A 27,159-nucleotide genomic window follows, 5' to 3' on the forward strand; every position below is an offset into this window, starting at 1 on the left:
TGCTTGCAAGGCTCATGAGGCTCAATCGACCCTCGCTCGTCATCCTGCATGGTCCCGCAGTCTCGGCGTCGATATGCCAACTCTGACTGGCTGCCCCAAGCAGCTACGAGCCTCGGGGTGACTCAGGCCCCCATAAAAGGCGCAAAAGAGGGTGGACACTCGACAGACAGCTCTGGGATCGTCGCACGGGGGTTGACTGGAGCTTGTAATGCTCACGTTTTTGCTTTGCTGGCAATGCCTCGGCACGCTCTTGTTGGAACGGTTGCAATCTGGACCACGCATTCTGGGGTTATTCTGCGACCCAAGTACTGTGATCGGTAGTTGTCCTGTCTCGATCGACCTGATCAATGTTTGCTGCCTGGGGTCTCGGCACTCCAATCGAGTACCTCGGGGTATAAAAGGGTCTTATTCACCCCGGACAATTAATCCGCTACTCTTTCTCTGAGCACCTTCGCCATAATGGATTATTCAGTCAGTTCCCACAAGCCTGCAAACGAGCACGCCCATATCGGCCAAGATGACGGGCTCATTATTGTTCAAGACGAGTCAGACCCTGACCCACTCCTCTTGTCCTCCTTCTCGACACTCCCCATGGGGATATACTCCCCTCTCCCTAGCGAATGCCCCGGTGGCTTGTCACCTTGCTCGCTGCCAGAGATTTCTAGTTACAGCACATCAACGGCATCTTCAAGTCGCCGGCCGTCAATCCAAGAAAGCCTGAGCTTTTGCAGCGATCGCCGCGGAAGCGCCCAATTCGAGCCGCAAGACTGGTTCAGCTTTTCGACCTCCGACACCCTGCAGGAACGCGCGGAATCGGGCGCAGTCCTCACGAATGGGAGGGTCTCCTGCCAGCGAAGCAACTCTGCGACAGTCCACACTCCAAACTCCAAGTGTGTCCTCTCCCTCCTTCACTTACTGTTTGTTTAATTCTATTAATCGAATATTCTAGCACCCCTCTCTTCCGATGCAGATGGGAAGGCTGTCAGAGCTCAACACTCTTCCGCCGCGAAACTGACCTCTTACGCCATATCAAAACCATCCACATCTCACCGGAGGCTTATCCTTGCCCTGAGGCCAATTGCGACAGGGTCTTTGGTCGGAAGGACCACGTTGCTCAGCATATGAAGCGTCGTCACCCTCGATGAAACTTGTTGATTTTCTTTTTACCTGTGTCTCTCCAGCTGAACATTCTTGTCACCCTGATTGTTGTTTAGTCAGACGGCTTCGGCATCGTAGTATAGTGGTATCCAACTCTGCTACCGGTCGGGAAACTAGTTAATAGCTAATATATACCCGTACCTGTCATTTTTGCATTTTATTGTATTCTTGAAGATGTAACTATATTGTCGTCTTTAAATTGTTTCCGGAAAAGTTCGCCTTCGGCCACCTTCACTCAAACAAGCATATGTACATACTCGCCTTGTAAACGCAAGGCTGACAGTGTTTTGGACTTGGCATCTTAGATAGACTACAGTAGCAGCTTCAACAAGCCAGGTACGCACGTCTTGGACTATTCTTGGCATCTTACTAAGACATTCTCTGTACCGAGTCCACTTGCCATATCTTACTCGTCCCTAACTTTCATCGTTACAACAAGACAAGCATCAAGACACATACCATCCCTTTCCCAAACCCAACTTATCAACCCACCTCCCATTCCTCCTCACCCCCAAGAACTTAAAAAAGTTCAAAAACGCAATCCCCGTATAAGTAACAGGAATATACCAAGCCCCCCGGCGGATCCACCACATCGCGCACGCCGCCGCCCAATCCGCCGAGACAATGGCGCGTCCCATGGGCGAGTCAAAGGCAGCAGGGACAATATGTCGATAGACCACGGCGTCAGAGGCATACAGGGCGCGGGCATAGGGGAGAAAAGCACGCTTTGACGCGGAGTACCGCGCCATTTCGAGGTTGCCCCAGGATGGGTGGAGTTCGGCTTCGCTGCCGATGTACCAGATCTCGGGGAGGGTTTTGGTTTTGGCTTTTGCTTTGGCTTTGGACTTTTGGTGCAGAAAGGACTCGATCAGTTTAACCGACGAAATGCAATTCGACCGCATCGCATCGAGACCTTTCGTCCCGTGCGCGAGGACCAGAATATCCGCGTCCATATGCGCAAAGGCATCCCCTGCTCTCTTGAAGTCCCCATTCTCCCAATCCACTCCAAACTTGAGCTTCGTTATACACTTCGCCCCCTCACCCACAAATCTCCTCTCCAACGCCCGCCCAAGCGCCCCCTCACCCCCCGTCATAACAACCTTCTTCCCGCGCAGCGAGTACGACGTCCCCATTATCCAATCAAACACCCGAACAAGAGACCCCATGTACCGATCTGGATGGACGTGGTGCAGCGCGTGGTACTCTGGACCGACGGTAACCCAGCTTTTATCTTTGGGGATGGATGAAAGAGCGAGGTGGTTTGAGTCGCGGCCGTTGGCGGCTATTACGAATGTTGAGCGGAGGGTTGAAAGTGTGAGGGTTAGAAGGAGGGGTGGGATGGTGTTGTACGGTGCGGGTGCGGGTGCGAGGTTTGTGGTTGGCATGGCTTGCTTGAGGTTGAGGATCTGTGCGAGGGGTATATAGGCCAGAATACTACCGAGCAATTGGCAGGCCAGTTCGAGAGGGAGAGCGATGAGGGCGTTTTGCCGGGCGTATCGTGGGTTGAACTGCAAGGAGCTAGGGTAGTAGAGGTGGTGATAGGAGTGGCAGCGGGAGAGGAATCGGAGGAAGCGCCATTGGGATCTGGACCATTGGTGGAGGGCGTAGTGAACTAGGTCGAAGAAGAGTGTACCGGAGATATAGAAGTAGATAGTGGATAGAATGAAGGGGAGGAAAGACATTGTTTCGATTTGTTATACCCTGAGGACGAGAAAGCAAGTAAAGAGCAAACGAACTGCGCGCTGCTCTATATGTATATTCGCACTCTGGCTCCGACTATACGGGGTACAGCAAGTTGGTTTACACCAAACCCGAGCCAAGAGATCTGGATTGTCAAGCGATATGCTCCTTCTTGTCTTTCATATTGCCCTTATTACTCAATCTATTTTTACCATCCACTCATGCTTCTAGGTTTTTCATTTGTCTCAGGCAGTCAAATGTCCATGTACGAGGCCCATAATATACAGAGTGCACACACAAAGTAGCTCGATACGAGTACGCTCGATTTATTAGGGCTGCCTAGTCCATTAATAACATCGGGGTCCACCAGGGTCCGGACTGTGGAGGTACCTCGTATCTGTTTCAAGGCCTCGTGGATTTTAATAGGGGATGCTTTGTCTATATGAGGCCCTTATAAATTCTGCCTGCTTGGGGGTGGAGATTGATTCGGCAATTGGATGTAGTATGTAGTATTTAAGGACTCGTGGCAGTTGTTGGTAAAATTTGGCGTGGCTTGTCTTGGATCTATGGGGTCTATACGAAGTGTTCCTGGTTTGACCCACTTCTGGCCCCTGGCGACGGCGTACTTTAGTAGATAGCTAGGCAGCTGTCATATCTCTGTTCTGTGGATAGAATATCAAAGCAGCGAGAAACAATGCTGAGTGTGTAAGGATTAAGCAGTGACTGACTGCCAGATATCGTACGATCACATGATCGGGCTGTAAACAGATATGTCAATGAACCCAGCTGCAACCCGGCTCCAAAATATATATTTCCGGAACCTGGTCAATGCATTTAAATGCGCCAATTCTTGGGCGAACTAGGAAAAGCCAGGAGGTTGATATGTTTGACTTATTCATCTTTCTTTCTTCTTCCTTTGCTTCTACTGATGTTACATGCGTGGTGTACATACTCGTACATATATTACATGCAGAGCATATCCATAAATAGATTTTATTCTTTTACCCTTTGCTATGCATCCTCAGCAAACTATGAAGCAATAACATCAGGGAAGGACTGACTATATACGAGACCCGCTCCCATATATCCTGGAATGTAACATCGTCCCTCCAATAATCCAACAACAAAATACATCTATTTCGGCGAAACCCTCAAAGCCTTCGGATCTGTCGCCCTAGTCCCATAAAGTACATCACAAAGCCCAATTGTGCCAAAATTTCCCTTCGAAAACTCATGATGCATATCATGCACCGTCATCTTCCACTTCGAAATCGAAGGCAACTCATACCCGCAGTGCGCAACAATCGCAAGCAAGAGCGCCGACGCAAGGTGCATCCAGAACACCACGACATGCGAACCCAGAATATACGGCGGCAGCGCGACAGGGAGGATATTCGAGAGCACGTACTCGACAGGGTGGCAGTATAGCGCGGCCAGCGCGACGGGCGTCGTGAACTCGTGATGCTTCTTGTGGATTTTGCGGTAGAAGTACGGGTGGTGCAGGGCGCGATGGGCGTGGTAGAAGATGATTTCCTGGATGATGGAGCTGAGGAAGAGCTGCTTTGTGATTTCGCGGAGGGAAGGGAGGGTGCTGTCGACGCGCCAGAGGGAGTGGCCTGTTGCGCCGAGGAGGGCGAGGTGGATTAGGCTTGTGAGGAATTGGTTCTCGAGACAGTTGAGCAGGCCCTTTTTCATGGCGGCTGCTTTGGGCTGTTTAGCCCATGGCTGGATCTTGCGCCAGCTTACCCGGTCTGGGCCGAGGAGGTCGAGCGTTGTCAGGGCCAGCGAGGGGATCCAGAATGCGCCGAAGAGGACGGCGCCGCTGCCGACGAATTCGATGGTGCGGGGGGAGTAGGTGTGTGCGAGATGGGACCAGCCCTGGGTGAGAGATTCGGTGATGGGCTCCATCGCGCTGTTGGCTGAGCTTAAAGGTTGAAGTTTGAACGAGAAGTTGATGGCGATTCAAACCCAGGGGAAAGCAAGCTGGATATATAACCCTTACCGGGCGCGCGCAAAGCTGTCAATTGCGTAGCACGGAGAGCCCGGAGATCAGCCCAGCATAGCCTACAGGGTTGAGGATCCAACGGCTGTCATCACGTCAAAAACGGGGCTGAAATGGCAGACCGGAGGCCTTAAATTCGGGACGACTGCTATTCTCGGCCCTCGTCCGCAGTCTAAAGCAGTGAAGTCACACCGGGGCTGAGTTCTGGCGACTCCTGGCGACGCCAACAGGCGCTCTGGCTGAGCCTGAGCCGGTCGATCTAGACTTGTAACCGTATAACCGAGCCAATTGATGCTGTCACTGAGTGTCCGTGGGCTAGCGTTCCAAGATAAAGCCTGCGCGTGCCGCAGCACATCTGCAGGAGGATGCTACAAAATTCTGCAACATGGGGACCCATCAGGCTATTGGCCAATAACGGTTTGTTTCAGGGTGAGCATGGCCCCAGACGGCAGATTGATTCCTGCGCAGATCAGAACACTTTGACTCGCGGAAGGAAAGAAATGATAGACTTGGCATGAACCTAGCAGCATTATTGCCGGCAGCTGCAGACTCGATCTTGAGTCCGTTGTATTCTCACACCGCATCCCCTTCAGAAGTCCACAATGATATAAGTCTGACAGGCATCCAGCTTCTGAAGATTAGCAGCTGAAAAGCAATATAACAACAGCTGAACGACACAGATCCACAGCTGAGAAGATGCAATGGCCGGGTCCTTTAGCCCACCCAATCAGCGCCTATAAAACTGTGCAGAATGGAGCCTAGCATTTTTGGCCCCCAAACACTTCAGTGGCAAACAAGGAGCGTATTTTATCAGATGGCCACTCAAAACTCTCCATTCCGTGATGATCTCGACATCATTCCAGGGAGTGTCGACTCGGCGAGACTCGTCAACCTGCTCGATTGCCATGTCGGCGGCCTGGAGCGCCGCCGCCTCTCTAGCCGGTATCGTGGCTGAATCCTTCTGCAAGTGGAAGAGATGTCTCTAACACTAAGGATGCACTCACCTTGATTGAGGTGACATCGAGTGAAGAGTTCGCGTGTTCTTTCGGCCGGTTTGGCTCTTGAGACGGGTTTTTTGTCCGCTCTTCGCGTTATTGCTGCGCTTATCACACTCCTCTTAATCTTGTCTGACTGTCCCGCCGGGATTTATATCGTTCCGGGCAGAGTCTATTGGCTAGACGCGTAACCCCAAACGCTCATACTCCGTATAGTTCTATAGCAGTTTGCAGGAGCACGAATCCTTCGTATGGAGCAGACTATGGAAGTGAGTATCAACTAAGGATCCGGCCCGACCCAGGCTGCGATAAAGCTTCTGAGAAGGATGGAGGGACAGGATGCAGAATGGATCCAGACCCAAAGTGGATAAGACATTGGGGGCTGATCTTCAGAGTCAGCGTTGAGCAGCCGTGCTTGCGGAGCAAAGAAGACGTTTTTAGATATAGGGGTTGGGGGCTCAAAAAGGTCCTGTCTCGATGTCAAGCTTTGCGAGGAGTTCCGTGGAATACGAGGTGGGTGGCTGAATTTTGAATGAACCCAACTCAGAGTCGAGCCTCAGGGTCAGGGGAGTCAAGCAATGTCAAGTCTCTGAATACGAGGACGTTGGAAGTTTATGTGAGTGTGGATGTGCGACATCTCGTACATATTTTTCTGCGAGTGGGTTTGGCCAGCTGGGGATTTGCACAGCCCTATTTGTGGAGCAGAGAATTCTCCATTTGTGGTCCTTGCATTATATGAACTATTTCTAGCACTCCCGTGTTTCGGCCGCAGTCCTCGTGTCCATCAGGTCCTGCAGGGTTGCTGGTTCCAGAACGCCCACAGTAACGCTCAAACAGGAACGTACTGCCTAAGGACCTTGCCGGCATGCCAATTCTATCTCCTCATCACACACAGAGAGCAGAAAGAGCGACACACTTAACTGACCAGAACATCAATGTCACGGTCAAGCGATGCTCGCGAACAGTAGGGTAGAAAGCGTGTCTTGCTGTCAAGCACATATAGCAGATCCTGGATCAAGCAGTCTTTCCTGTCCCTCGGCCTCTCGATGAATTGATTTTGCATTTTTCTTCTCTTGGATTGCTGTTTCCACGGTATTGGAAATCTCAAAATAACTAGGGCTAGACGTTGCTTATGGCCCTGGTTTTTCACCACAGAGCGGTCCTCGGACTTTGGCACGCTGGACATGAGGTGAATGTAGCGGTAGGCATATTGCTTGTCGACCGAAGCCAAGCACTCCCCCCTGCGTGACTGAGGACCGCTGTCCAATTTTGGTTCATCACATCAGATCCCAATCATATAGGCAAGCTAGCATCTTTGAACGCCGTATTGCCCTTGTTGCTATTTCCTCAGCCAGCAGAGCACGTAATGGCTGCCACAAAGTCCAATCGGAAATTGCAAACACATCGAATCTTGCTTACCGTTGCTCAGTGTCTTAATTGCCCGACTTCCCTTGTCAAGAGGAGATGACCGTGAGCCATAGAATGTCCTTGGAGCTTGTATGTAGGGCTAACGAGTAATTATACCATGAACGGCGCCACTGCATAGGAGATCAGCCACACCCAGCCACCAGCCACTTAAAGAGTCACGTGGTAGTTTAGTGGCTTGACGCCGTCGGACATATCGGCCCGACCGGGGGTGGTTGTCGAGGGGGCTGGCTTCTGGCATCTTTCACAGCTTTCGTGCAATTATGCAAGCTGCCACTCCATATGCAGACTAAGATTCCCTTGGCCATGCAGTCGGATTCCGTCTAAAAGCACAATCGTGTTGACCACGGGCACAAGTAAATTGTCTACAGAGTTAGCCCGTCGTTGTGAAAGCCGTGCATGACGGTGGCACGACTGAAAGCGAGAATCCTTTCTTCTGGGAGTCGAAGCGCTACTGGTACTTAGAGCAGCAACAAGACACATTGGCTGAATGTTATTGTATGTTTTCTTGTCCTGTCAGATTGCCTCTTCCCTTTTAAAATAATGCCTCGTCCGGCTGGATATCCGCTTTGCAGTATACCAAGATCGAGAAAACCAATCAAATGGGCTCTCTGGACGCCTTCCGATGATGAATAACCATGAGGACCTGCGCGGTGGCCATAACTGTTCTACTCTTGAATATGTCGAGAACATGGGCTCCCCGCATGATCATGCGCACCATTGTCTTCTTGGTCAGAATCTACATCGAAGCTGTGTGAATTCCATCCCCACCACCGTCGGACAGTACCTCGGGACTTCATTCGCGCTCCGGGCCAGAAAACTGAGCGCTGGGAGCGTCGATGTGGAAGAGCAATTTTCCATTCCACCTAGAGTCCGGCGCGGCTGCTTACATGTGGATTGTTCCGTGTTACAGTAATCGTTTGGAATGTAAGGACGTATAGCCCTCCAGATTCGGATTAAGTAGGCCGGGACGTCGACGATCTACCGAGATTGAGAAGACTCACCCGTGCAACAGCAATACGCAAACGCTCTTCAATGACAGCGACGACAGCGTTCTCGCGACTGAGGCCGAGACGACCGACCCATTTGTCAAGTACGTCCTTGGCGATAGTGTCTCGGATGATATCTTTGCCTGGACCTCTCTTGGCATTAACGATACGCGTGATGAGTATAATTCGCCGGAGGGATGGTGGACTGAGGAAGGTGCTGAGGTGAACCCGAACTTTAGTATGGATATGGCGGGTATGGGGGATATTCAGATACCTACTGGCAGCGGTAGCTCTACGGCTGCTCCTGCTGCTACCGAGGCCGCTTAAGTTAAGCTGTTAAGGCTCTATCTAGATAAAGATGGTTTGCTGCAAGTGAATGAAGAGAGGAAAATATGACTGTGTCCATGTGATATACTTGGTGTAAAACAAAGTTGAGGTTATTCGCTTTGAACCTACGGAAAGACTTTAGATAGTGCTAGGAAGCACCGATTCCGCCCGCGGCACTTTATGCTACTACCTTACTCCCTTTCCCTTCCTTGACTATTACCATTGAATTGTGTACGAATATATGCATCAAATCTACACCATACAGGATAATTAAATACCTTCACACGCTGATCTGCCCTTGTTTCTGTAGCGGTACTTTTCGATCTGTATTCTGCAGGGGACAATCACGATAGGGCCACACCAAGAGTTACCTAGCCTGCCCAATGCTTCGTCATATGGAGCAAGCTAAATATCTTGGCCACTCAGTTGACAAATGATATTCGCAGATGTAGATAAAGCTCGCAAGCCACTATCTTCACCCAAGTGTCAACCCTGGGAACTTGTAAGCCTATCACTCAGGTCAGATCCAGGCAACAGGGTCCAGGGTCAACCACTCAAAAAATCAACATGGAGAGATCTAACGGGGAAATAAGTGCTATTGATTACTCGTATAATTCGATTGTATAGCTATGGTCGGACTCATCCCCGAAAACACAAATGCCGGCCAGGAATTAGACGATGTCGGCAATGCGGCTCATTCCCATGCTCATGCCCACGGGCACACTCATAACCCTACCACTAGGGTGAGCCCTAGATCTACATCTCAATCAAGTTTCAACTGCTCAAGCTCAGTCTGCTAATAAATGACAATAGTATACCGCAGTGCCACAACATGGACTTTCAGAAACTCCCATCGACAACGAAGAACAACAACAAAACCAACAGAGCTCCCTCTCCAAACGGAGCAACCGCAGTCGCTCCGAGCCTGCGGATACCCTAACACCAGCACCAGTGTCGGCGGTGGGTTCAACAACAATATCCCAGCCGCATACCCAGTCTGAGAATGGAGATTGTGATGACGACCAGTCGATAGCCAGGCAGCAGAAGATGCGCTCGAGGCGGTTGCAATTATGGTTGCTATTATCTGTGGGCTTGTCATTGGGGCTGCGGGTACGGGGGCGAGGATGGGGTGGTTGGTTTCTATATAGACGGTTGAAAGACCAGGGATGAGTCTGAAGTTATATTTGTCTTATGACTGTCATTCCATACTAGAATTTTACATGCATACATCAACTTAAGCTCAAGCAGATTCCGCCTCATACTTGGGCACCTTCTCGCCAGCCCGCCACTTGTACTTACTCCCCGGGTGATCCTCCGGCAGACGCACCTGTCCCTCACCGAGGTAAACCTCTCTCGCCGTGGCCCCCTCCTTACCAACGCTCTCCCTGAACAACCCCCTAGCCCTCAACTCCGGAAGCAGGAATTCAATAACATCCTCAAAGCTCCCGGGATTCGTAATATGCGCAATATTGAACCCATCCACACCCGAAACCTCCACCCACCGCTCCAGCTCATCCGCGACAGTCTTCCCACTCCCAATAATCTTCGTCTGGATCCCTCCAACACTCAAGAACTCGACGATCCGCCGCTTCGTCCAGGGGAGGTTATCCGTCCCGGGGACGGTAGAAGCCCACCGCTTCACGATACTCTGCACGCGCGTTGCCTCCGCGAATCGGAAGTCTGCGTCGTCAGGATACGAGGAGAGATCGATGCCCGTCCATCCCCCGAACAAAGCCAGGACACCCTCCTGGTCAGCGTACGAGAGATACTCTTCCCGCTTCGCATACGCCTCCTCGTCCGTCGCCGCAACGATCAATGTTATACCGACAATCACCTTGATGTGATTTGGGTCCCGCCCCTCACTCGCCGCCACGCGTCGGATATTCTCGACTGTCGTCTTGACACCCTCAGGCGTCTGCCCCGCCACAAAGATGGCTTCGCCATGTTTCCCGCCAAACCCATTCCCGGCTTCGGACACACCAGCCTGGAAAAGGAACGGCGTGCGCTGTGGACTCGGCTCGCAGAAGTGCGGCCCGGGAACCTTGAAGTACTTTCCCTGGTGGTGAATCTGACGAACCGCGTCCGGCGCAATATACACTCCGCTCTCGCGGTCCTTGATCACCGCGTCGTCCCGAAAACTGCCCTCCCAGAGTTTATACAGGACTTCCATGTACTCATGCGCCCGGTTGTACCGCTCATCATGCTCGATCTGCTGCTCGAGTCCGAAATTCCGCGCCGCGGAATCGAGGTAACTCGTTACGATGTTCCATGCCACTCGGCCCTCTGCTAGATGATCAACGGTACTTATCCTCCTCGCAAGCGAGTACGGCGCCTCATACGTCAAACTCGCCGTCACCCCAAAGATAAGATTCTTCGTCGCGTCCGCCATCGCAGGGACGAGGTACATGGGGTCATTAACGGGGTACTGCGCGCCCGACGCGAGAGCGGGAACGACATTCGCGGGACCCTTGTAGACGTCGTAGGGGCCCAGCGTATCGGCTATGAACATGGCGTGGAAACCGGCGGAGTCGAGCAGGCGCGCGAGGTCTGTCCAGAAGGTCAACTTCGTGTAGTTGGAGGTTTTGTTGCGGGGGTGTCGCCATTGGCCGGGGGCCATGTGGGCTGGTGTGTTCATTACGAAGGCGTTGAGGATGATTTGTTTGTTGGTGCCGTTGACACCTGCGGTATCGTTCGCGGCCATGATTGCTGAGTTGCTTGCTCTCGAAGAAGAAATCTCGCGAAAGAAAATCAGGAGGGGTAGCGGGGTTGTTGTTCTTGTTATACCAGGATGTCGGTTGGAGATGCGGCGCACCATCACAGCCCGCAAGCACGCCATCAACCGCGTTCCTGGATTGTAAATGGCCAAACAAGGAGCTCCTGTTTGATTGTACAATCTCTCCAAACATGCAAGGTCTCTCGGCCGGGACGCACGCAATCGCGTCCCGCAACGGCGTGACTGCATAGTATTAGTGTTATTCACGGCTGTATGTAAGGTAGTCAGCTACTAATATACAAATGAACGCTAATTCGACGCAATTAAACTCCAACAAACCTCCTCATCGAAGATTGATCCTTGTTCCCAAACAATGCAAACCCCTTCATTATCACAGATCGCAGTTAATGAGGTAATTTATACCCCCGGCGCAATATACTTCTGATGAACAACCTCGGCACTCTCCCCACTAGCTGCGTCCCTCCTCTCCTCCGTAACATTCCACTGCACCTCTTTCACAATCCTCACGCCAGACCCAGTCCCACCCATTTCCTGTCCATGCTCGGCGAGCTCAATCTCATCCTGCAACATGCTATGTTCCGGTCGCCGCCGCCATGATCGCGTCGATGCGGGGTTGGTGTAGCTCTTGAAATAGTTGCGTCCTGAGGAGCCCTCGCCGATCAGCTTTGGTGCGAAACGCCGGAGAAAGTGTCGGAGGAAGGGGAGGCAGGCGCAGATTATGATGAAGTTTGCTTCGACGTTGCTAGAGGAAGTTGCTGTTAGTGGGGTGCGGGTTAAGTCGCGGCTTGGGGAAGGAACGGGGAGACGTACATCCAGAGATCTGTCCAGCCGATACGGTACGTCTTGTCGGTTGTTTCCAGGAACGGGAAGAGTGTTACAAGGCGGATGATGCTCGTGATGACGGTTCTGAATCAAGCATTAGCATCGTACTCCAAGGCAGCCCGAATGTAGAGTAAGAATGGAAAAGAGACCCACGCGCAACCAATAACGAACATAAAGAACAGCCCAATCTTCTGAATTGTCGGCATGTGCAGACTAACAACCACCGGAATGGGCACAACAATGAGCGCCACATCAGTAACCGTATTTGTGACCGCCGTCGCCGCATACAGCCCGTTCTGATCAACGCACGTCCCGACCAGCGCAGCGTTCCACGCCTTCGCGATGGGCCGACAGGCAAATATTAGTGCGAAAGTGATGGCCACGCTGTAGCCAACCACGACAACGGAAATGACATAGAGTGCGTACCGGTAGCGGCGCTGGGCGGAGACGATGCGGTAGTAGAGGATTATGAGGGAGCCTTTGGCGAGACCGAGGGAGGGGACGTAGACGACGCCGGCGGCGAATATACCCTAGATTCGACCATTGTTTAGTTAGAGGGGGCAAGACTGAGGGAAGCGCGGAAATTGTATCTATGCCGAACCTTCTGAAAATCCAGGAACATTTGCGGCGTGATGTTCCAGACGTGGAGGCCGATCCCACCGGATTTATAGCCATCTGCCGGGTCAGTATTGGTCCATGAGAGCGGGAAACAGATAAATCCTCACAAAGACAAAGAGCTTGGGTTACAATTGAGAAGACCTAGGCGTGCAGGGTCAGTAGGGGTATCAGATATGAGGCAAAGTAAACATACCCAAGCTCCTACAATACACACTGTGAGGCTGTTAGCACGGCATAAACTAGGCAGGGGAGGTGGCCCACCGTCATCCCATCCAAAGTTCCTGAGAAGAGAGACCTTTGTATACAGTCGTAGACCCAAACAGATTGTGCAGAATATCAATCCCGAAATCACCACTGCCAGATTCTCGGTATGCAACCACTGATATGAGAAATCTGGGTCATAGGTCTCGCCCGGTGGGACGGGCATGGCACCTGGTTGAACCTGGGCCATCTTGATGGTCACGGACAAAGCAAATGGGTCTGAGTCCAGAGGTACTAGAGTATCTGATCTGAAGAGGGTCCAGCATAAATAAGTCGAGTGGCTATCAACAGCCAGGCTCGCGAAGCATGACAGGCGAATTCAGGAGAAGCTAGAAGGCAGTGAATATCCCGTCGACATTGTTAATTAGAGTTAAGGGATCGCTATGTGCGTCTCCTGAAGCGGTAAAACCAGGGAAGATTCTTCTTCAAAGGATTCGGCGTCTGCGCAGACTGAATCATTAATAATAATAATCTTCCATTTTAGAGAGCGTTCTTCAGTCATAGAAGCAGGTAACAAACATATAGTGTGGGGCTGAACATAAAAAGCAATGGGGGGGGCGGGGGGGATTTGGTACATGATATCCTCCTAGAAGAGGCTAGTATTTAACAGGTGGAGCCCTAAGAGGTTCTTGTTGACTGAGTCATTTATTATGAGCCCTATCGCTCTGCGAGCGGCAATCGCTCATGCGAGCGGTCACCCGAAAGGAACCAAGGTTTGCCGGACGCCCTTTAGCAGCCTGCCAGGAATCAGACCCCTGTCAGGCCGGTCTCAGGTTGTCTGATGCGTGGAGACTTGGAATTCGTGTCTTCGCCAGGCTCCAGAGAGCTTCCGGCTTGCTTTTCTTACAAGGACTCGAGGGAGATCCAGAGTAGAATTGCCATCTGCATCTTGCATTGACGGCGTCAGGCCATAGATCATGGATTGCTAGTCCAGTGCGGTCTGACCCTAAACGAGACACCGGGACGGGAATGACCGTAGATACTAGGCCAGTGATTCCACTGCCTGGAGCCTCGGACAATGTGGGCAATCCCTCTATGGAGCAGTGTCTGGCGGCCAGATTCCAAGTTCATCGACCATCGAGGCTCAGAGCCCGGATCGGCGTCAAAAATCGCAGTATACGATTTAGATCGGCCCACCTTTCCCCGCCCCCCCCTACTGGCAGGTCCACGGCGCTCCGGGCCTTGCTGGTTGACGTGAGTTAGTTTAAGTTGTGGCCGTAATATCAGGGAAAATAGCACATCCCACTATCTGGGTGAAGGGTTAACTTCGGAGACGAGTACATTCCCCGTAGAATCATTGAGTCCTCAATCGCTCCTTCCACCTACGTAGGCAATCAATCTCACTCTCTTGAGATGGCCGCATCGGGGCGGGTCAGCGCGATGTGGGCCGCTAGATCCTGCGCGCCTTCCCCGGCGTGATTTGCTTTTCGCTCCCCCACCGACTGTCTCTATTGCCTCGAATCACAGACGCAATTATTTGGCTTACTGTCTCGCTCTCGTATTCCCTGCTGCCGAGTGGACAAAGTCCATCTACGTATTGCCTATACAAGGAAAAGAATCAAGCGTGCGAACAACAGGCCTAGGTTTGGACAATACCATTATCTAAGAATCATGATGCCATGATCCACCACATATATTAATCACGAGGAATCTCCATCTCCTCCACCCGAGTATCCAACAATCCTACTCGTACTATCTACGCCTCACTAACCTTGAAACCCCCGGGAACCTGAGTCTGGAAGACACCGTCGGGGTCATACCGCAGCGCGACTTCCCGAATAAACTCAACATTCTCCTCACCGTACCCAGCAAGCGGGTTCTGCGTGACATCCGCATAGTTGAGGTAGATGTAGGGGTTGTACTTTCCAATCTTCCTCGCGTACTCGTCGAGCTCGGCAAGAGCTTCTTCACAGAGACGCTGGAACAGCGCGTCGTCGGCGGAGTTGTCCCAGGAGTAGTCGTATAGGACCTCTGCTACAGTTAGTATTTATTTGCAGGGTATGAAGAGGAGAGGTGAGCGTACGGAGCATATTCTCGTCGAACCGGTCGAGACCGAGGACATTGCCGACGCCGTTATGCTGGTTGCGCTGCCAGTAAATCTTGGGCCAGGGCTGGATGATTACCATGATGGACCAGTCTTTGCCTTTGGCGAGGGGGAGGGCCTCGTCGATCTTCTTGTTGAGGATCTCAATTGTCTTGTGTAGGACGGCGGCGCTGTTGAGGTAGGTGCTTGTCAGGAAGACGTCACTACATGACTGTTAGCTGGGTCCTCTGTTGAAAGGGAAGGCTAAACTAACCGGTATCCAGCAGCCTGCTGCAGCTCACTGGTAAGGTTATACAGCGTCGCAAAGCGGTTCGTGCTAGAGATGTTAGGGATCTTGTAGAAGTCATTGAACGCAGCGGGACGGGCAGTAGGCTTCGTATAGTCCATCGGACTGCTGATGGTCGTCTGTCCAGTCGTCGAGTTGAACTGCCAGAGACCAATCCATGAGGCGAAAGGGTCGTTCTCGATATTATCTATGAATTTGACAAGCGCGTCGATCTGCTGGTTCGTAGTCGAGTTGTCGAAGACGGTGATACCGCCCCAGAGGTGGGCGTTGTCGATGGCTTTTAGATCATACTTGGTCACGATGCCGAAGTTGTTGGAGCCGCCCTTGAGGGCCTTGAAGAGTTCGGTGTTTGTGGTGTTGTTGGCGTTGACGATGCGGCCGCTGGCGAGGACGACTTCGTAGTTGACGACGTTGTCGCAGGCGAGACCGACGCGCGCGGCGTGGAACGAGTTGCCGCCTTCACAGTACTCTTAGCATGCATTGCCCTTCTATAATTGATAAAGAAAGAGAGAGGTACCTCCAAGCAAGAAACCACCGACACCAACCGGGCCAGTACGACCACCAGGGACAACAGCATTGTACTCCTCCAAAGACTTATAAACAGCCTCCCAGCGCGACCCAGGCAGGATAGACGCAACCTTGGCCTCCTTGTTATAAGTGGTACTATTCATATGCGACAAGTCAATCGTAACACCGGTCTCGATATTGTTAGCCCCAGCCCAGGTCATATGGCCACCGCTGCGCACAGCGAACTTGCAGGGATTGCTACCGCCAGCCTCTGTAAGAGTCTGTACAGCAATCGAGACATCCTCAGCAGATTCAGGCTGCACGATACAGTTTGGCTCGAGCTGGACGTTGACAGCCCAGTACGATGTCACAGACTTGTTGTAGGCCGGGTCCTCGGGGTAGAGCACTTTGTCCCCAATTTCACTAGATGCGAGGGCGGCGCACTGAAGAATTAGTTGCTTTTTCCGCGACAGGGGTGTGTCACAGCTGAACTCGATTGGCCTGCTTCTTGGGTCTGGCACTCACGCATTGATCGGCAGATGATTTGGAGGCTGTGGCCAGGGTGATCTGGCTGAGCAGTGCGGCCGCCACGGTCGAGATGAGCTTCATCTTGGAACGCGCAGTGCAGGAGCAGCAACAACAAAAATCAAAGCGAGGGAAGCAACGGAGCAACCTGGCTCTTGGATGTCCGAGAGAATCCCCTTGCTTTTATAACGGCGTTGAACCGGGTTCCCCCGGGGTCGTCGGTAGCTACAGCTATCTGACTCGTCACTTGACAAGGGCATTATGGGGAACAATGCCAGATCAAAATCAGAATGAGAAGGAGCCTACAGAGCTAGCGGCATCATGCGTGGAGCGGGAGTCGCTGCCTCATAGCTGCACCATCCAGAGCTCTAGCAATCGAGCATAAACGGAACTCGGGTGGAGGCGATGCAGCTGTGGGGTTTGCGATCCGCCTGCCAGCATGCCCAATTTCTCTGATCGGGGCCAGCGCTACCCAAAGTAGGTAAGGAGTCGCACCATTGCTCAGCTAGTCTGCCTCTAATAAGACTTCGTCGAACCTTGTTATAAACTTGGGTTTGACGGGATGGGAGTTTTCCGTTCTGACTCTGGCCTTGATACGGGGCAAGAATAATTTAGAAAATGACAACGGCTGTACCGTTGCCGAAGTCTTCAGCATGCCATACCCAGAGGCCCATCGTTAACACCTTAACAGGGCTTTCCCTTACCACTGCACGGTAGGTACAAGCAACGTGGCTGCCACTAGCTGTGGCGCTGCAGCCACCTGCAGCAAAACATGGCCATGTGGGCGAAGGATTCGGCTTTCCGTCCCAAGGAAATGAGCTCGATGAACGACTCATCGCGTGGTCTCATTCTCATTGGACTAGATGTTTTAGGTCCTGAATCATTTATAATAGAGGCGTGGGAAATCCTGACTCTCGCCGACTTGGTATGAGGCCCGATTCGCGTCGCCTCGCTTCCGGTCCTCCACCTTTGTGTACGCAGGAAAAGGCCAAGAATTCTTGCAGACTTCAAAAGACCCAGACTGTTGTCTTGAACTGCACGTTGCTAGTGGCCATTGCTTCGCAGACTGAGAATTCACATGTTATTGATGCTAACAGCGCGCAATATGTCCATACTTGACCCCTTCTCTCAGAGGCTATAGTTCCAGCTTGCTATAGACATGGTAACTGGGGATCTAGTTGCACATACTGTGTAGCTCTTCCTATCCCCTGATTGCCAACGGATAACTTTGCAAGCAATACTTGCATCCATCCAGAGGTTATCAACAATACCGAACCATTATAATAAAATCATTCGGAAGCCACGGGGCTTGCTTCCTAGACAATAACTTACTCTGGGGCAGAGTGAAATTTGATTGACGGCGATTCGTACCATTTGGCTTTGGCTTTCTTGTTAGGCAAGTTCCTCAAATTCACGTTCCGCTACCCCTGCGACGTTTATATCTCAAGCAGACCAGATGGGCTAATCACCTCGAGTCCAGGGATAGCACACTTTACATCTTATCAGGGGATACCCCGTGGTATGGCTACTACGCATTTGGCGCCCAGCTATCCTGTACTTATGAGCGGAACTCGTAGAGCACTGTTGTTATTTCAATACCGACCACATGGAAGCCTAGATGGGAGATAAAGAACTGCAATGAGGTCCTGGCCGAAGAAGACCTGGCCGACGTGTGAGGCGCGCTTGTCGTAGACCTTTGCGAGGATTTTGTTGGGGAGGACTTGGATTTGGTCGCTGGGGTGGGTGACCACTGCCAGTATTGATGGTAGCGTTAGCTCATGTTTTCTTTCTTTCTTCCTGGGTAAGTAGACAAGACGTACCGTGGATGTGGACAGCACGATCGGTTGCGACAGGACCAAGCCCGCTTGCGAAAACTGTCATCTAGCTGAAATTCCCTGTGTCTTTTCCCCGTCGCCACCTCGCCAAACTGCTCATCAGTAAGTCCGACTTGCTCCAACTAATACACTGCCAGAAAGCTCGCAGATGCTAGGGCTCGTATACTGGAGCTGGGGGATGAGTTGCGGGAGAGATGCTCGTCGCCTGGTTTGACTTCCGCCGGGGCTCTTCTTTTAGATCCAGGCAGATTCGACACGGCGCTGGCCACTTTTCAATAGTACCTGGGTTTCTGTGACCTACCTAGGGCTTTTGACTTGGAAGAATTCTCCAATGAGCTTGCTAAGACATTTGGACCGGAGACTCCTAGTGAGTCTCTTGTCGTCGCCACGAAATGGCCATCAAGTCCTCTAATCCGCTGCGCGCTGGACCATTACAAGAAAACTCACTTGTACTCGGTGTTCCCTGCTGTTGACGTGAAAGAGATGGCTCGGTTACTCAACGTCAGTGACCTCAATTTGAACGACGAGTCAATTGACGTGGCGGACTCGCGCCTGTTTAGGCGCCTTTACAGCTTTTGTCACTGGACTTCGACGGCAAGAGCCCATCTTCATCGCAGCCGGAGCTGATCCCATCGCCCACGCTATGGTAGCTATTCCCTTACTGCCCGATTTAGCACTACAGGATACCAGCCCCCGAGCGCTGGAAGCTTTGCTCATGCTCGTAAGTCCACGCACCTGCATAGCGACATGTCCGATCTTGATAGGCATTCTAAATCAACTCCATAGGCAAGCCCCAGACCGGCGAAGCGCTGGTGTCCATGGCAGTCCGAATCCTCTTTAATCAAGGAGCAAACACAGTGAAGCCGGAGCCGAAAAATCCAACACCTGCGGGCAATCCTCTGGCTTTTCTACGCATTCGATAAAACTCCCTTTGCAGGTCTCGGCCACCGCTGATCAACGATGCCGATTGCGACCTGGACCTTCCGGCTACTTACCTCTCAGAATACACTGACTATCACTTCTTCGGAAACCAGCTCTCCTCGCATGCTCTCCTCTACCCGTCGGACCTGCGCATGGCTCTACTCAAATCTCGAATCTACCGCCTTCTCTACTCGTTCGAAGCCCAGAAACAGTCAGAAGCAAGGCGTCTCTCAGAGAATCAGTGAGCTCGATCAAGAGCTAGGTAACTTTAAAGCTAGCTTTCCGCGCAATTGCCAGCCAGACGACTTTGCGAGAGGGCTAGTTCCTATATCCCTCTTTCATGATCTCAATCATCGAGTCTCCAGGAGTGTGATGGGTTGGTGTTGTGCTGTGTTTATGTATGAGCGGGCGGCTGACTGAATACTGTTGCCTAAGCACAGCTCATCCTGATGGAGGTGCGCGCGGCATCGGACCTGATTGGGGGTATCGTTCTCGGGCTTACTGCATCCCTGGATTAAATTTGAAGGTGTGATTCGTTGGTTCAGTGATCGATCTGCACCTGGAGCTTGCTCTGGAGGGTCCAATCGCTGAGCAACATCGAAGCTGTATCTAGATATAGTATCAGGGTCACCTCGTATCATAGGCCAATCTGTATATCTCTTATTCCCACTTCTCACGCAGACCAATTGAGTATTTATTGGAGCATAATACTCAGCTGCTTGACTAACTACAACTTCGCAACCCCCGCAGCCTTCGTCTTCGCCCGAATCAACGCCCGTCCATTGCTAAGCACAACCTTCCCCTCCTGATTCTTCGTGACAAACCGAATCTCCTCAAACCCATCAACGACCTCGCCAGTCCTCCAGCCCTCCGTAATAAGCCTATCGCCCGGCTTAACGGGGCTCGCGAAGCGCGCCTGGAATTCCCGGAAGTTGGCAGGGTCGCTGCCGCCGAAGGCTTCGAGGATCGTGTGTGCGGTTGCGTTCCAGCTCCAGAGGCCGTGGATGATTATTCCGCCGAAGCCCATCTTTTGGCCCGGTTCGGGGGTTGCGTGGAGGGGGTTGTAGTCGCCGTTTAGACTGTTGTTGGTTAGTGAGGGGTTCTGAGGGAGGAGTGTGATAGGCGGGCGCTTACCGGTAAAGCTGCGCCGTCTCGGTCGTCGTCTGAATTTCACTGACGGCATCTGGTTTCCGATCTTTCGGAGGGGGGTAGTTTGGCGTCGCCGGTCCTACAGAGTCATTCAGCCACATCCCTCCCCATCATACCTAGTATAATGAGTAGGTGATAACGAACCCTTCGGCCCACCCCACCCTCCCTGCCCAACATAAAACGCACTACTATTAACAGTCGAATACACCTCCCCAGAGCCAACCTCAACAATCGACTGCTCCGTCTCAACAACCGACGCCTTCCCCTTATCGTAAACGCCCACGACTTTGCTGCGGAGCTCGAACTTCTTGCCGGCACTGGTGCTGGGAAGCTGCTTGAAGACGGTGATCTTACGCTGGCCGTCGACAACGCGCTTCGGGTCGAAGGTCGGCACGCCAGGGATGGGAGCGCCTTTTGAGCGCGCATAGAAGTCGGTTACTTCTTGGTCGGTGAGTTTGAAGGCTGGGACTGTTAGAATTTTTGATAGAATGGGGGATAATGGAGGAGCTCACGGAGAATGATTGGGTAGGTGGGGAAGACTGCAAAGTTAGGGTGCAGTTCCTGCTCTTATTAGAATTGTTGGTATAATATGCTGGTTGACGTACGAAGAGGAAGTGCAGCTCCTTGGATGTGGCGCCGATACTGTTGGCGAAAAGGAGGACATCTCGCTTGAGCCAGGTGACCTCCTTGGAGGGGAATTCGTGGCCGGCGCCTGGGCCTGACATGTTGTACTAGTGAATGTAGTTGTTGATCACGTAGAACGAAGTTGTTGATACTGGTGACGGATGGAGGTCTTTATGCGGGGACTCCAACGGTCAAGCAGCCGAGGCTATGGGGCGCTACCGAGCTACCGAATGTCAATTTGTTGTCTTTAATGACGTGATCGCTAAACAATACCGAAACATAGTATTTTTGGTCACTTCGGATCCATAGGTAAGATCTCACGGAATGAAAGCTTTCTTTCCCAGTCTCTCATGGATTAGACGCTGTTCTCGCTGTCGAGATCGAGCAGCAGAGAGAATAAAGGTCACGTGCTAGAAGTAAGGTCATGTGCTTTGTGCCAAGACCGAGTTGGTATGGTCACGTGCCTACTCACAATAAGGCGCAGTGACTTTCTGCATCGACATTCTGCACACGCCACTGGGTTTTGAGCTTCTTAGTGTAATTTTTGCTCGCAATAAGTCAGTTCGCCTCTGATTCTCTCTTACACTTTTTCCTTCGGATTTGTAGCGGGGCGCAATCTGTGACTCCTGTCTTGAGTAGCTGCAACCGCCGGGGCCCTTGGAAACAACAGTATATTTTTCCGCAGTGCGACATATCGGAAGGCTGTACGACGTTCAACATAGGCGACCGCGGGGTAATCTTAAAAGCAAGATACTCGGATTCCAGCATTATTTTCCTTTCAACATTATCGCCTCCCAAAATGCTCTCCATTTACATGTTCGCACCGCTCCTCGCAGCGCAAACGGCATACGCAAGATGCATCATGTACTTGACAGGGTACGTCCCAAGCCTCCGAATCCCCACCAAGACAGCCATCAGATCGAAAGGCTAAGAAACCACATCAGCCAACACAACGTCGTCCCCCCACCAGCACAGGTTGAAGACATAACCCACGTCGCACTAGCATTCATGCGCTCAGACACATTCAACAACCCCAATGCGTCCTCATGGCCACTCTTCACAACAATCAACGAAGTCAGAGCCAAGTTCGCGCCAGGAACAGCAGTCATGGTTGCGGTTGGCGGATGGGGCGATACGCAGGGGTTCTCGGATGCGGCGAGAACGGAGGAGACTAGGAGGGTTTTTGCGGAGAATGTTAGGGCTATGCTTGAGGATACGGGGGCTGATGGTATGCATCTACCCCCTTTTTGCCCTTGGCAATGCGATAAGAGATGGCTGCCTGATTCTATCTGGGTGCGTACTGAGTCTGACGTCTGCAGGTGTGGATATAGACTGGGAATATCCCGGGTAAGTCCGTTCTCGCCACCACCTGCATCCCTTACGACTCGTGGCATCAGGGAACCATCTAACCCCCCCGCAGCGGAAACGGCGACGACTACAAACGCATCCCCAACAGCGAAAAAACCTGGGAGATACAAGCATACCCGCACCTCCTCACCTCAATCAGAACAGCAATCGGCCCAGACAAACTAATCTCCGCCGCAGTCCCAGGTCTTGAGCGCGATATGCTCGCCTTCAATGCCGAGACAATCCCGCTCATAAACCCGTCCCTAGACTTCTACAATATCATGACCTACGACCTCATGAACAGGCGGGATAACGTGACGAAGCACCATACCGGGGTTGCGCTCTCCCTCGATGCAATTAATGCATACATTGGGCATGGCGTCCCAGCGGGAAAAGCAAATCTCGGTTTCGCATTCTACGTCAAATGGTTCAGGACTGATCCGGACGCGAACGCTGAATGCGTGACGAATCCACTAGGCTTAGGCTGCAAGACCGTCTTAATGGAAGATCCCAACACGGGCGCGGACCTAGGACAAGCGGGTGCATTCTCCTGGCACGATCCTGTCCCGGCTGACCTGTCGCAATCCTTTGAGAAGGCTCTAGTCGCCGGTGCATATGACGATCAAAGAGGCGGGTACTTTTTCTTCGACGAGCGCGAGCATATCTTCTGGAGTTTCGACACGGCTGATGCTATTGAGCGCAAGGTGCCGGCAATCGTGGGGGCCAAGGAGTTAGGTGGTGTTTTTGCTTGGGGGTTGGGTGAGGATGCGCCTGATTTTGCGCATCTACGGGCGCTGACGAGGGCGTATAGTGTGTTGGATTTGTCAACGCGGAGTGATCATGATCATTGGGAAATGGGAGCGACCTGTAAGCCATGGGCTAAGGAGGAATTGTAAGCAGTCGTCGTGGTAGGTAGTCGGTATCACGGGCGCTGCATGCGCAAGGTCGAACTTGGAAGTCGGCGATTTGCATGGATGTCCGTGCAGTGCATAACTATGTAGTGTATGAGCCATGGCAGAAGCACAAAGCCCAAGGGACTAGTACTCCAAACAGCAAATTTGATTTCGAATCGCACAATTGGTGGGGAGACGTCTCCCGTATAGCCCTAGCAAAAGCACAGAGGTTAAGTTGCGGTCAGCACAATCTCAGAATGTCTTTCTGACACTTTGCGGAGATAAGTCTCGAACCATAATCCTGAATCACAGACACACAGGATGACTGGAAGAACCGGCGCAACATGGTATTTCAGTCATTAAACTATGTGGTCCCTCGTTGACAAATCCTCCTTGGGCAGTTCTCCGCCCCTGTCGATCTCCGCTGGTGCCGGCCCTAACTGGCCTTTGGAGCCCAAGCATTTTGTCAAAATCAGGGATCGACGTGAATTGGAAATCAATAGTCGCTGGAGTCTTGCCGCGATAGGCAAGTACGTAATAATATACACACGATTGGCTTACATTTGCTGCAGTGTGCTTGTGATGTCTTGTCGGATTTGTGTTCTTGAGCCAAGCGTGGATTGCATTGTAGGTATAAGACCAAGACAGGGTTCCTGGGGTCTGGAGCTGGTTTTTGTTTAGTCTGCAGCAAACATTCGTTCCTTAGAATACCCTTTGCTCGACAAGACTATTGTTCTGTTTTCCAGATTCAATATCAAGAAACAATGAAGTTCATCATCCCAGCCCTCGGCCTCGCCTCCCTGGCCTCCGCAAACCTCCACCTCGACCTGGGCCTTGTGGATATCGGTGTTGGCGGTGGCCACGCCGCAGCACACCACTACGTAAGTGCCAGTGCCAGCGCCGGCGCCAACTCCAACAGCAAGGCTGCCAATGCCTGGATCGCTGCTGGGCCATCTGACGGTCCGTTCTCCTCACCATTAGCCCTAGTTTCCTGGCTGAACCCCATCTGACTTTATCATTGCTATTCAGCCCGCAGTCCCTGCCCGATGCTCAACACCCTCGCAAACCAAGGCTTCATCCACCGCGACGGCCGCAACATCACGCGCGAAGACCTCGCGCACGCCTTCGAATCAAGTATAAACTTCAACCCGGCCCTCGCAAGCGCCATGTTCGACAACGCCATCATGTCGAACCCCGGCGGGAGCCACTTCGACCTGGACATGCTAAACGTGCACAACGGGCTGGAACACGACGCCAGCATCTCCCGATCCGACGCATACTTTGGAAACAACGTCGTCTTCAACCCGAGTGTCTTCGCAGAGACGAAGAAGTACTGGCCCACGGCGGAACTCACGCTTCAACAGCTCGCGAACTCGAAACTTGCGCGGCAGGTTCATTCCAAGGCATTTAACCCGACGTATACGTACCCCGAGGCCGTGGAGGAGACGAGTTACAATGAGATGGGGTTCCCGGTTATTGCGTTTGGGGATATGGAGAAGGGGACTGTCAACCGCGAATACGTCGAGTACTTCTTTGAGAACGAACGGCTTCCTACGGAGGTTGGATGGAAGGTTCGTGAGGAGCCTATCACGCCGGAGCAGATGGGTGCTGTTGCGAAGAAGGTTGCCGAGGCTGTGAAGCTTGTTACTGGGGCTCCAAAGGAGGGTCAGGCTTCTGCGTCTGGGGGGAAGCAGAAGAGGGGTGCGCACTCTTTTGACTTTTAGGTAATGGTGTGGGAGTGTGGAAGTGGAAGCTGGGAGTTTGAACTTTCTTGATGAGCGGTTTCTGACGATTACATTCTTTTGGTTTTAGCCTGACTTTAATAGACGAAAATCTATTCTTCTTTCTATCCATCTTGTCTCGACCTGGTCTATGTCAGCTGGCGGAGAGGTTTTCAGGCCCTGATTATGGTACATGCCGGAGAAGAGGAATTCCATCGGAGTAGAACTGGTGCAGGTGACGCAAGCGCAGGGCATGGATGGCTCTCCCCAACTATCATTGTTTCGCCCTGTGTGTAATCGTATATCCCCCGCTGCTAAGAGATATACAGTGAGCGTCTGACACAGAGGTTTGAGGTCAACTATGACTACTCACCGTTAGAAGCTTGGCCACTACTGTTTCAAAAGACGCATCTCATACAGTAGACATGCAAGACCTCGTCGGTCAGGAAGTAACTGGGTTTATGGGCGATTAAATCGGCCTTCCGACACGGTAATGCTCAAGTTACATAACGTTGCAGAGGAGTGTACCTGCAAGAGCTAGACGGTAGTAGCTGTAGTTAGTCCTCGTCACCGTGCCGTCTGCGGAAATTCCCATAGTGTCAGTGTCGCGTACCTGCAGTAACAACAGTGGTCGCAGCGCCAGAAGCAAACCCACTCGCCAGTCCATTGGCGATATTGCTAGCCTGTCCCTTGAACCGGTCACGCGAAGTACGAGCCTCGACGACATCCTCTTTAGCCTTCTGAACGATCTCCTCGTGCTCACGACACTCTTGCTCGTCCTGGGATGACCATCGCGAGAGCCGAGCCTGCTTCCGAATCTCTTCAATCGATTCCTCCAGCTCCTCGAGCTCTTCCTCCTTCTTCGCAATCTGCTCGCGGAATTGGTCATCTAGCGCCTGGAATTTCTCTTCCCAGGCTCTCTCTTCCTCCTCGTGCATCTCCTGCATTGACTTGCGGAGTTTCTGCTTCTCCTTTTCGGCCTTCGCCACTTTGCTGTTAATGTCAGCCCTCAGCTGCTGAAGGTCCGCCGCATGCGATGCATTGACCTGAGCCAGACGGCCTTTGAGCTCCCTCTCCAGATCTCGCAATTGCCGCTCGTGCTCTTTCCGTGCTTTATACAAGTCCCCTGCGACGGCCATCCCGGCCGCCGTTTCTCCAAGCGTCTTATCCTCGTCAATAATCTCGCGCTGTAACCGAAGGATTTGCGGCGCCGACACAGCATCTGACTGCGCGACGAGATGGGAGACAATCTGCCGCGCTGATCTCCTCTCCTCATCAACATTCCTTGTCCCGCGCTCGTTGTGTCGATACACCGCAGCCCCCTTCGACACCAGCTCTCCGAGAAATCTCTGGTCCGTAAAAAGCTCGACTTCGCGGTCCTCTAGGGCTGCGAGGTCATGAGCATTGGAGCTCGGCCACATCGTTATCGCCACGACAAGATTCTTGTAGGATGAAAAACCGCACATCTTCTTCATCATTTCAATGTTGCGCATGCTTGACCCGCCCATCCGGTTGTCTGTGATAGGATGGAGCATAATGATTCCATGGATACGGACACCGTTTGCGTACGACGCACCGAGGTAGCTTGCGAGGATTTCGAGCGTTTCGATGTCGGAGCGGTTGGTGTCGTTGAAGCCGGGGCTGTCAATCAGATGGATCCGCCGGCTCGTGTAGGGTAGTGTATAGCTGTATGTGTCTATCGAACTTGTGCCTTTTGGCCGGGTTAGATGGTGTGGATACTCCACTGGGTTCGCTGATGCAAGCCATTGAGAAAACGACGTACAAGAGAATAGTCCATGGCCAACCGTGACGTCCTGCCCGGTACACCGAGCGACGAAGGTACTCTTTCCTGAGCCGGTCTTGCCCATGACAAGGAAGAATCTGTCCGCGGCATCCGGCTGCGTGAGGCCCGTGACGGCTGAGAGCCGACGCACTTGGTCAGTGAATCGCTGGGCGGTGGAGTTTAGGACGTCCATGCTCCAGCCTTTTCAGATTAAGTGAGGCCAGGAAAGATATGGGAGCTGACAAGGAAATAAAGGAATCAGGGATTGCCGGAACAACTGCTATGTAAAAGTAGGCCACTAGCAAGCGGGGGTGTCAGCAGCGGAGGATGCGTGTCTTCGTATCGGACCTTGGACTCATTTAACATCCATGCATATAGACAGGTATATGACCAAGAGGAGGGGGAGACCAGCTGTTAGACAACCAATAGCACGCGCGCTTGCGAAAGGCTACAAAAACAGGACGAGGCTGAGAGGGGCGTGCCAGGTGTGAAATGTATGGGAAAACGCTCTGC

The 27,159-nt window shown here is 52.3% G+C and overlaps 12 protein-coding genes across 12 annotated transcripts; 4 read left to right on the forward strand and 8 right to left on the reverse strand.

Annotated features, from left to right (window-relative positions):
* The first annotated feature begins 439 nt into the window (after nt 1-439).
* On the forward strand, nt 440-1,180 carry BDV17DRAFT_264895 (uncharacterized protein). The gene is made up of 2 exons (XM_073758099.1): nt 440-890; nt 950-1,180. Exons 1-2 carry the CDS (start codon nt 460-462, stop codon nt 1,143-1,145), a joined length of 627 nt encoding a protein of 208 aa, XP_073614981.1. The 5' UTR covers nt 440-459; the 3' UTR covers nt 1,146-1,180.
* A 424-nt stretch (nt 1,181-1,604) lies between these two features.
* BDV17DRAFT_291895 (uncharacterized protein) lies at nt 1,605-2,840 on the reverse strand (the record flags this gene model as incomplete). The annotated part of the gene is made up of 1 exon (XM_073762238.1): nt 1,605-2,840. One exon carries the CDS (start codon nt 2,838-2,840, stop codon nt 1,605-1,607), a length of 1,236 nt encoding a protein of 411 aa, XP_073614982.1.
* A 1,095-nt stretch (nt 2,841-3,935) lies between these two features.
* On the reverse strand, nt 3,936-4,938 carry BDV17DRAFT_101421 (sterol desaturase family protein). Its single transcript, XM_073753691.1, has one exon. It carries the CDS (start codon nt 4,744-4,746, stop codon nt 3,973-3,975), a length of 774 nt encoding a protein of 257 aa, XP_073614983.1. The 5' UTR covers nt 4,747-4,938; the 3' UTR covers nt 3,936-3,972.
* Nucleotides 4,939-7,940: 3,002 nt separating this feature from the next.
* Nucleotides 7,941-8,576, forward strand: BDV17DRAFT_291897 (uncharacterized protein; the record flags this gene model as incomplete). Its single annotated transcript, XM_073762239.1, has 2 exons — nt 7,941-8,014; nt 8,276-8,576. 2 exons carry the CDS (start codon nt 7,941-7,943, stop codon nt 8,574-8,576), a joined length of 375 nt encoding a protein of 124 aa, XP_073614984.1.
* Nucleotides 8,577-9,816: 1,240 nt separating this feature from the next.
* On the reverse strand, nt 9,817-11,277 carry BDV17DRAFT_291898 (LLM class flavin-dependent oxidoreductase; the record flags this gene model as incomplete). Its single annotated transcript, XM_073762240.1, has 1 exon — nt 9,817-11,277. One exon carries the CDS (start codon nt 11,275-11,277, stop codon nt 9,817-9,819), a length of 1,461 nt encoding a protein of 486 aa, XP_073614985.1.
* A 242-nt stretch (nt 11,278-11,519) lies between these two features.
* Nucleotides 11,520-13,549, reverse strand: BDV17DRAFT_264902 (uncharacterized protein). The gene is made up of 7 exons (XM_073758100.1): nt 13,012-13,549; nt 12,944-12,963; nt 12,858-12,891; nt 12,734-12,807; nt 12,286-12,662; nt 12,121-12,216; nt 11,520-12,052 (listed from the first exon to the last, which is right to left on the reverse strand). Exons 1-7 carry the CDS (start codon nt 13,199-13,201, stop codon nt 11,707-11,709), a joined length of 1,137 nt encoding a protein of 378 aa, XP_073614986.1. The 5' UTR covers nt 13,202-13,549; the 3' UTR covers nt 11,520-11,706.
* A 1,158-nt stretch (nt 13,550-14,707) lies between these two features.
* BDV17DRAFT_298690 (FAD-binding oxidoreductase) lies at nt 14,708-16,595 on the reverse strand (the record flags this gene model as incomplete). Its single annotated transcript, XM_073763731.1, has 5 exons — nt 16,374-16,595; nt 15,859-16,291; nt 15,309-15,798; nt 15,035-15,258; nt 14,708-14,982 (listed from the first exon to the last, which is right to left on the reverse strand). Exons 1-5 carry the CDS (start codon nt 16,455-16,457, stop codon nt 14,708-14,710), a joined length of 1,506 nt encoding a protein of 501 aa, XP_073614987.1. The 5' UTR covers nt 16,458-16,595.
* A 1,370-nt stretch (nt 16,596-17,965) lies between these two features.
* BDV17DRAFT_291901 (uncharacterized protein) lies at nt 17,966-18,254 on the reverse strand (the record flags this gene model as incomplete). The annotated part of the gene is made up of 2 exons (XM_073762241.1): nt 17,966-18,123; nt 18,194-18,254. 2 exons carry the CDS (start codon nt 18,252-18,254, stop codon nt 17,966-17,968), a joined length of 219 nt encoding a protein of 72 aa, XP_073614988.1.
* A 1,602-nt stretch (nt 18,255-19,856) lies between these two features.
* BDV17DRAFT_291902 (putative peroxisomal dehydratase) lies at nt 19,857-21,003 on the reverse strand (the record flags this gene model as incomplete). The annotated part of the gene is made up of 5 exons (XM_073762242.1): nt 19,857-20,208; nt 20,264-20,357; nt 20,423-20,740; nt 20,791-20,839; nt 20,884-21,003. The coding sequence occupies 5 exons, from the start codon at nt 21,001-21,003 to the stop codon at nt 19,857-19,859; spliced, it is 933 nt and encodes a 310-aa protein (XP_073614989.1).
* A 368-nt stretch (nt 21,004-21,371) lies between these two features.
* BDV17DRAFT_264907 (glycoside hydrolase family 18 protein) lies at nt 21,372-23,754 on the forward strand. The gene is made up of 2 exons (XM_073758101.1): nt 21,372-22,249; nt 22,323-23,754. The coding sequence occupies exons 1-2, from the start codon at nt 21,939-21,941 to the stop codon at nt 23,143-23,145; spliced, it is 1,134 nt and encodes a 377-aa protein (XP_073614990.1). The 5' UTR covers nt 21,372-21,938; the 3' UTR covers nt 23,146-23,754.
* Nucleotides 23,755-23,854: 100 nt separating this feature from the next.
* BDV17DRAFT_101490 (Peroxidase, family 2-domain-containing protein) lies at nt 23,855-24,930 on the forward strand. The gene is made up of 2 exons (XM_073753692.1): nt 23,855-24,102; nt 24,172-24,930. Exons 1-2 carry the CDS (start codon nt 23,907-23,909, stop codon nt 24,864-24,866), a joined length of 891 nt encoding a protein of 296 aa, XP_073614991.1. The 5' UTR covers nt 23,855-23,906; the 3' UTR covers nt 24,867-24,930.
* A 435-nt stretch (nt 24,931-25,365) lies between these two features.
* BDV17DRAFT_291905 (P-loop containing nucleoside triphosphate hydrolase protein) lies at nt 25,366-26,839 on the reverse strand (the record flags this gene model as incomplete). The annotated part of the gene is made up of 3 exons (XM_073762243.1): nt 25,366-25,400; nt 25,477-26,574; nt 26,647-26,839. The coding sequence occupies 3 exons, from the start codon at nt 26,837-26,839 to the stop codon at nt 25,366-25,368; spliced, it is 1,326 nt and encodes a 441-aa protein (XP_073614992.1).
* Between the last annotated feature and the right edge of the window lie 320 nt (nt 26,840-27,159).

Source organism: Aspergillus undulatus (genome assembly GCF_047715775.1).
Source record: "Aspergillus undulatus strain CBS 261.88 unplaced genomic scaffold BDV17scaffold_28, whole genome shotgun sequence".
Lineage (NCBI taxonomy): Eukaryota > Fungi > Ascomycota > Eurotiomycetes > Eurotiales > Aspergillaceae > Aspergillus > Aspergillus undulatus.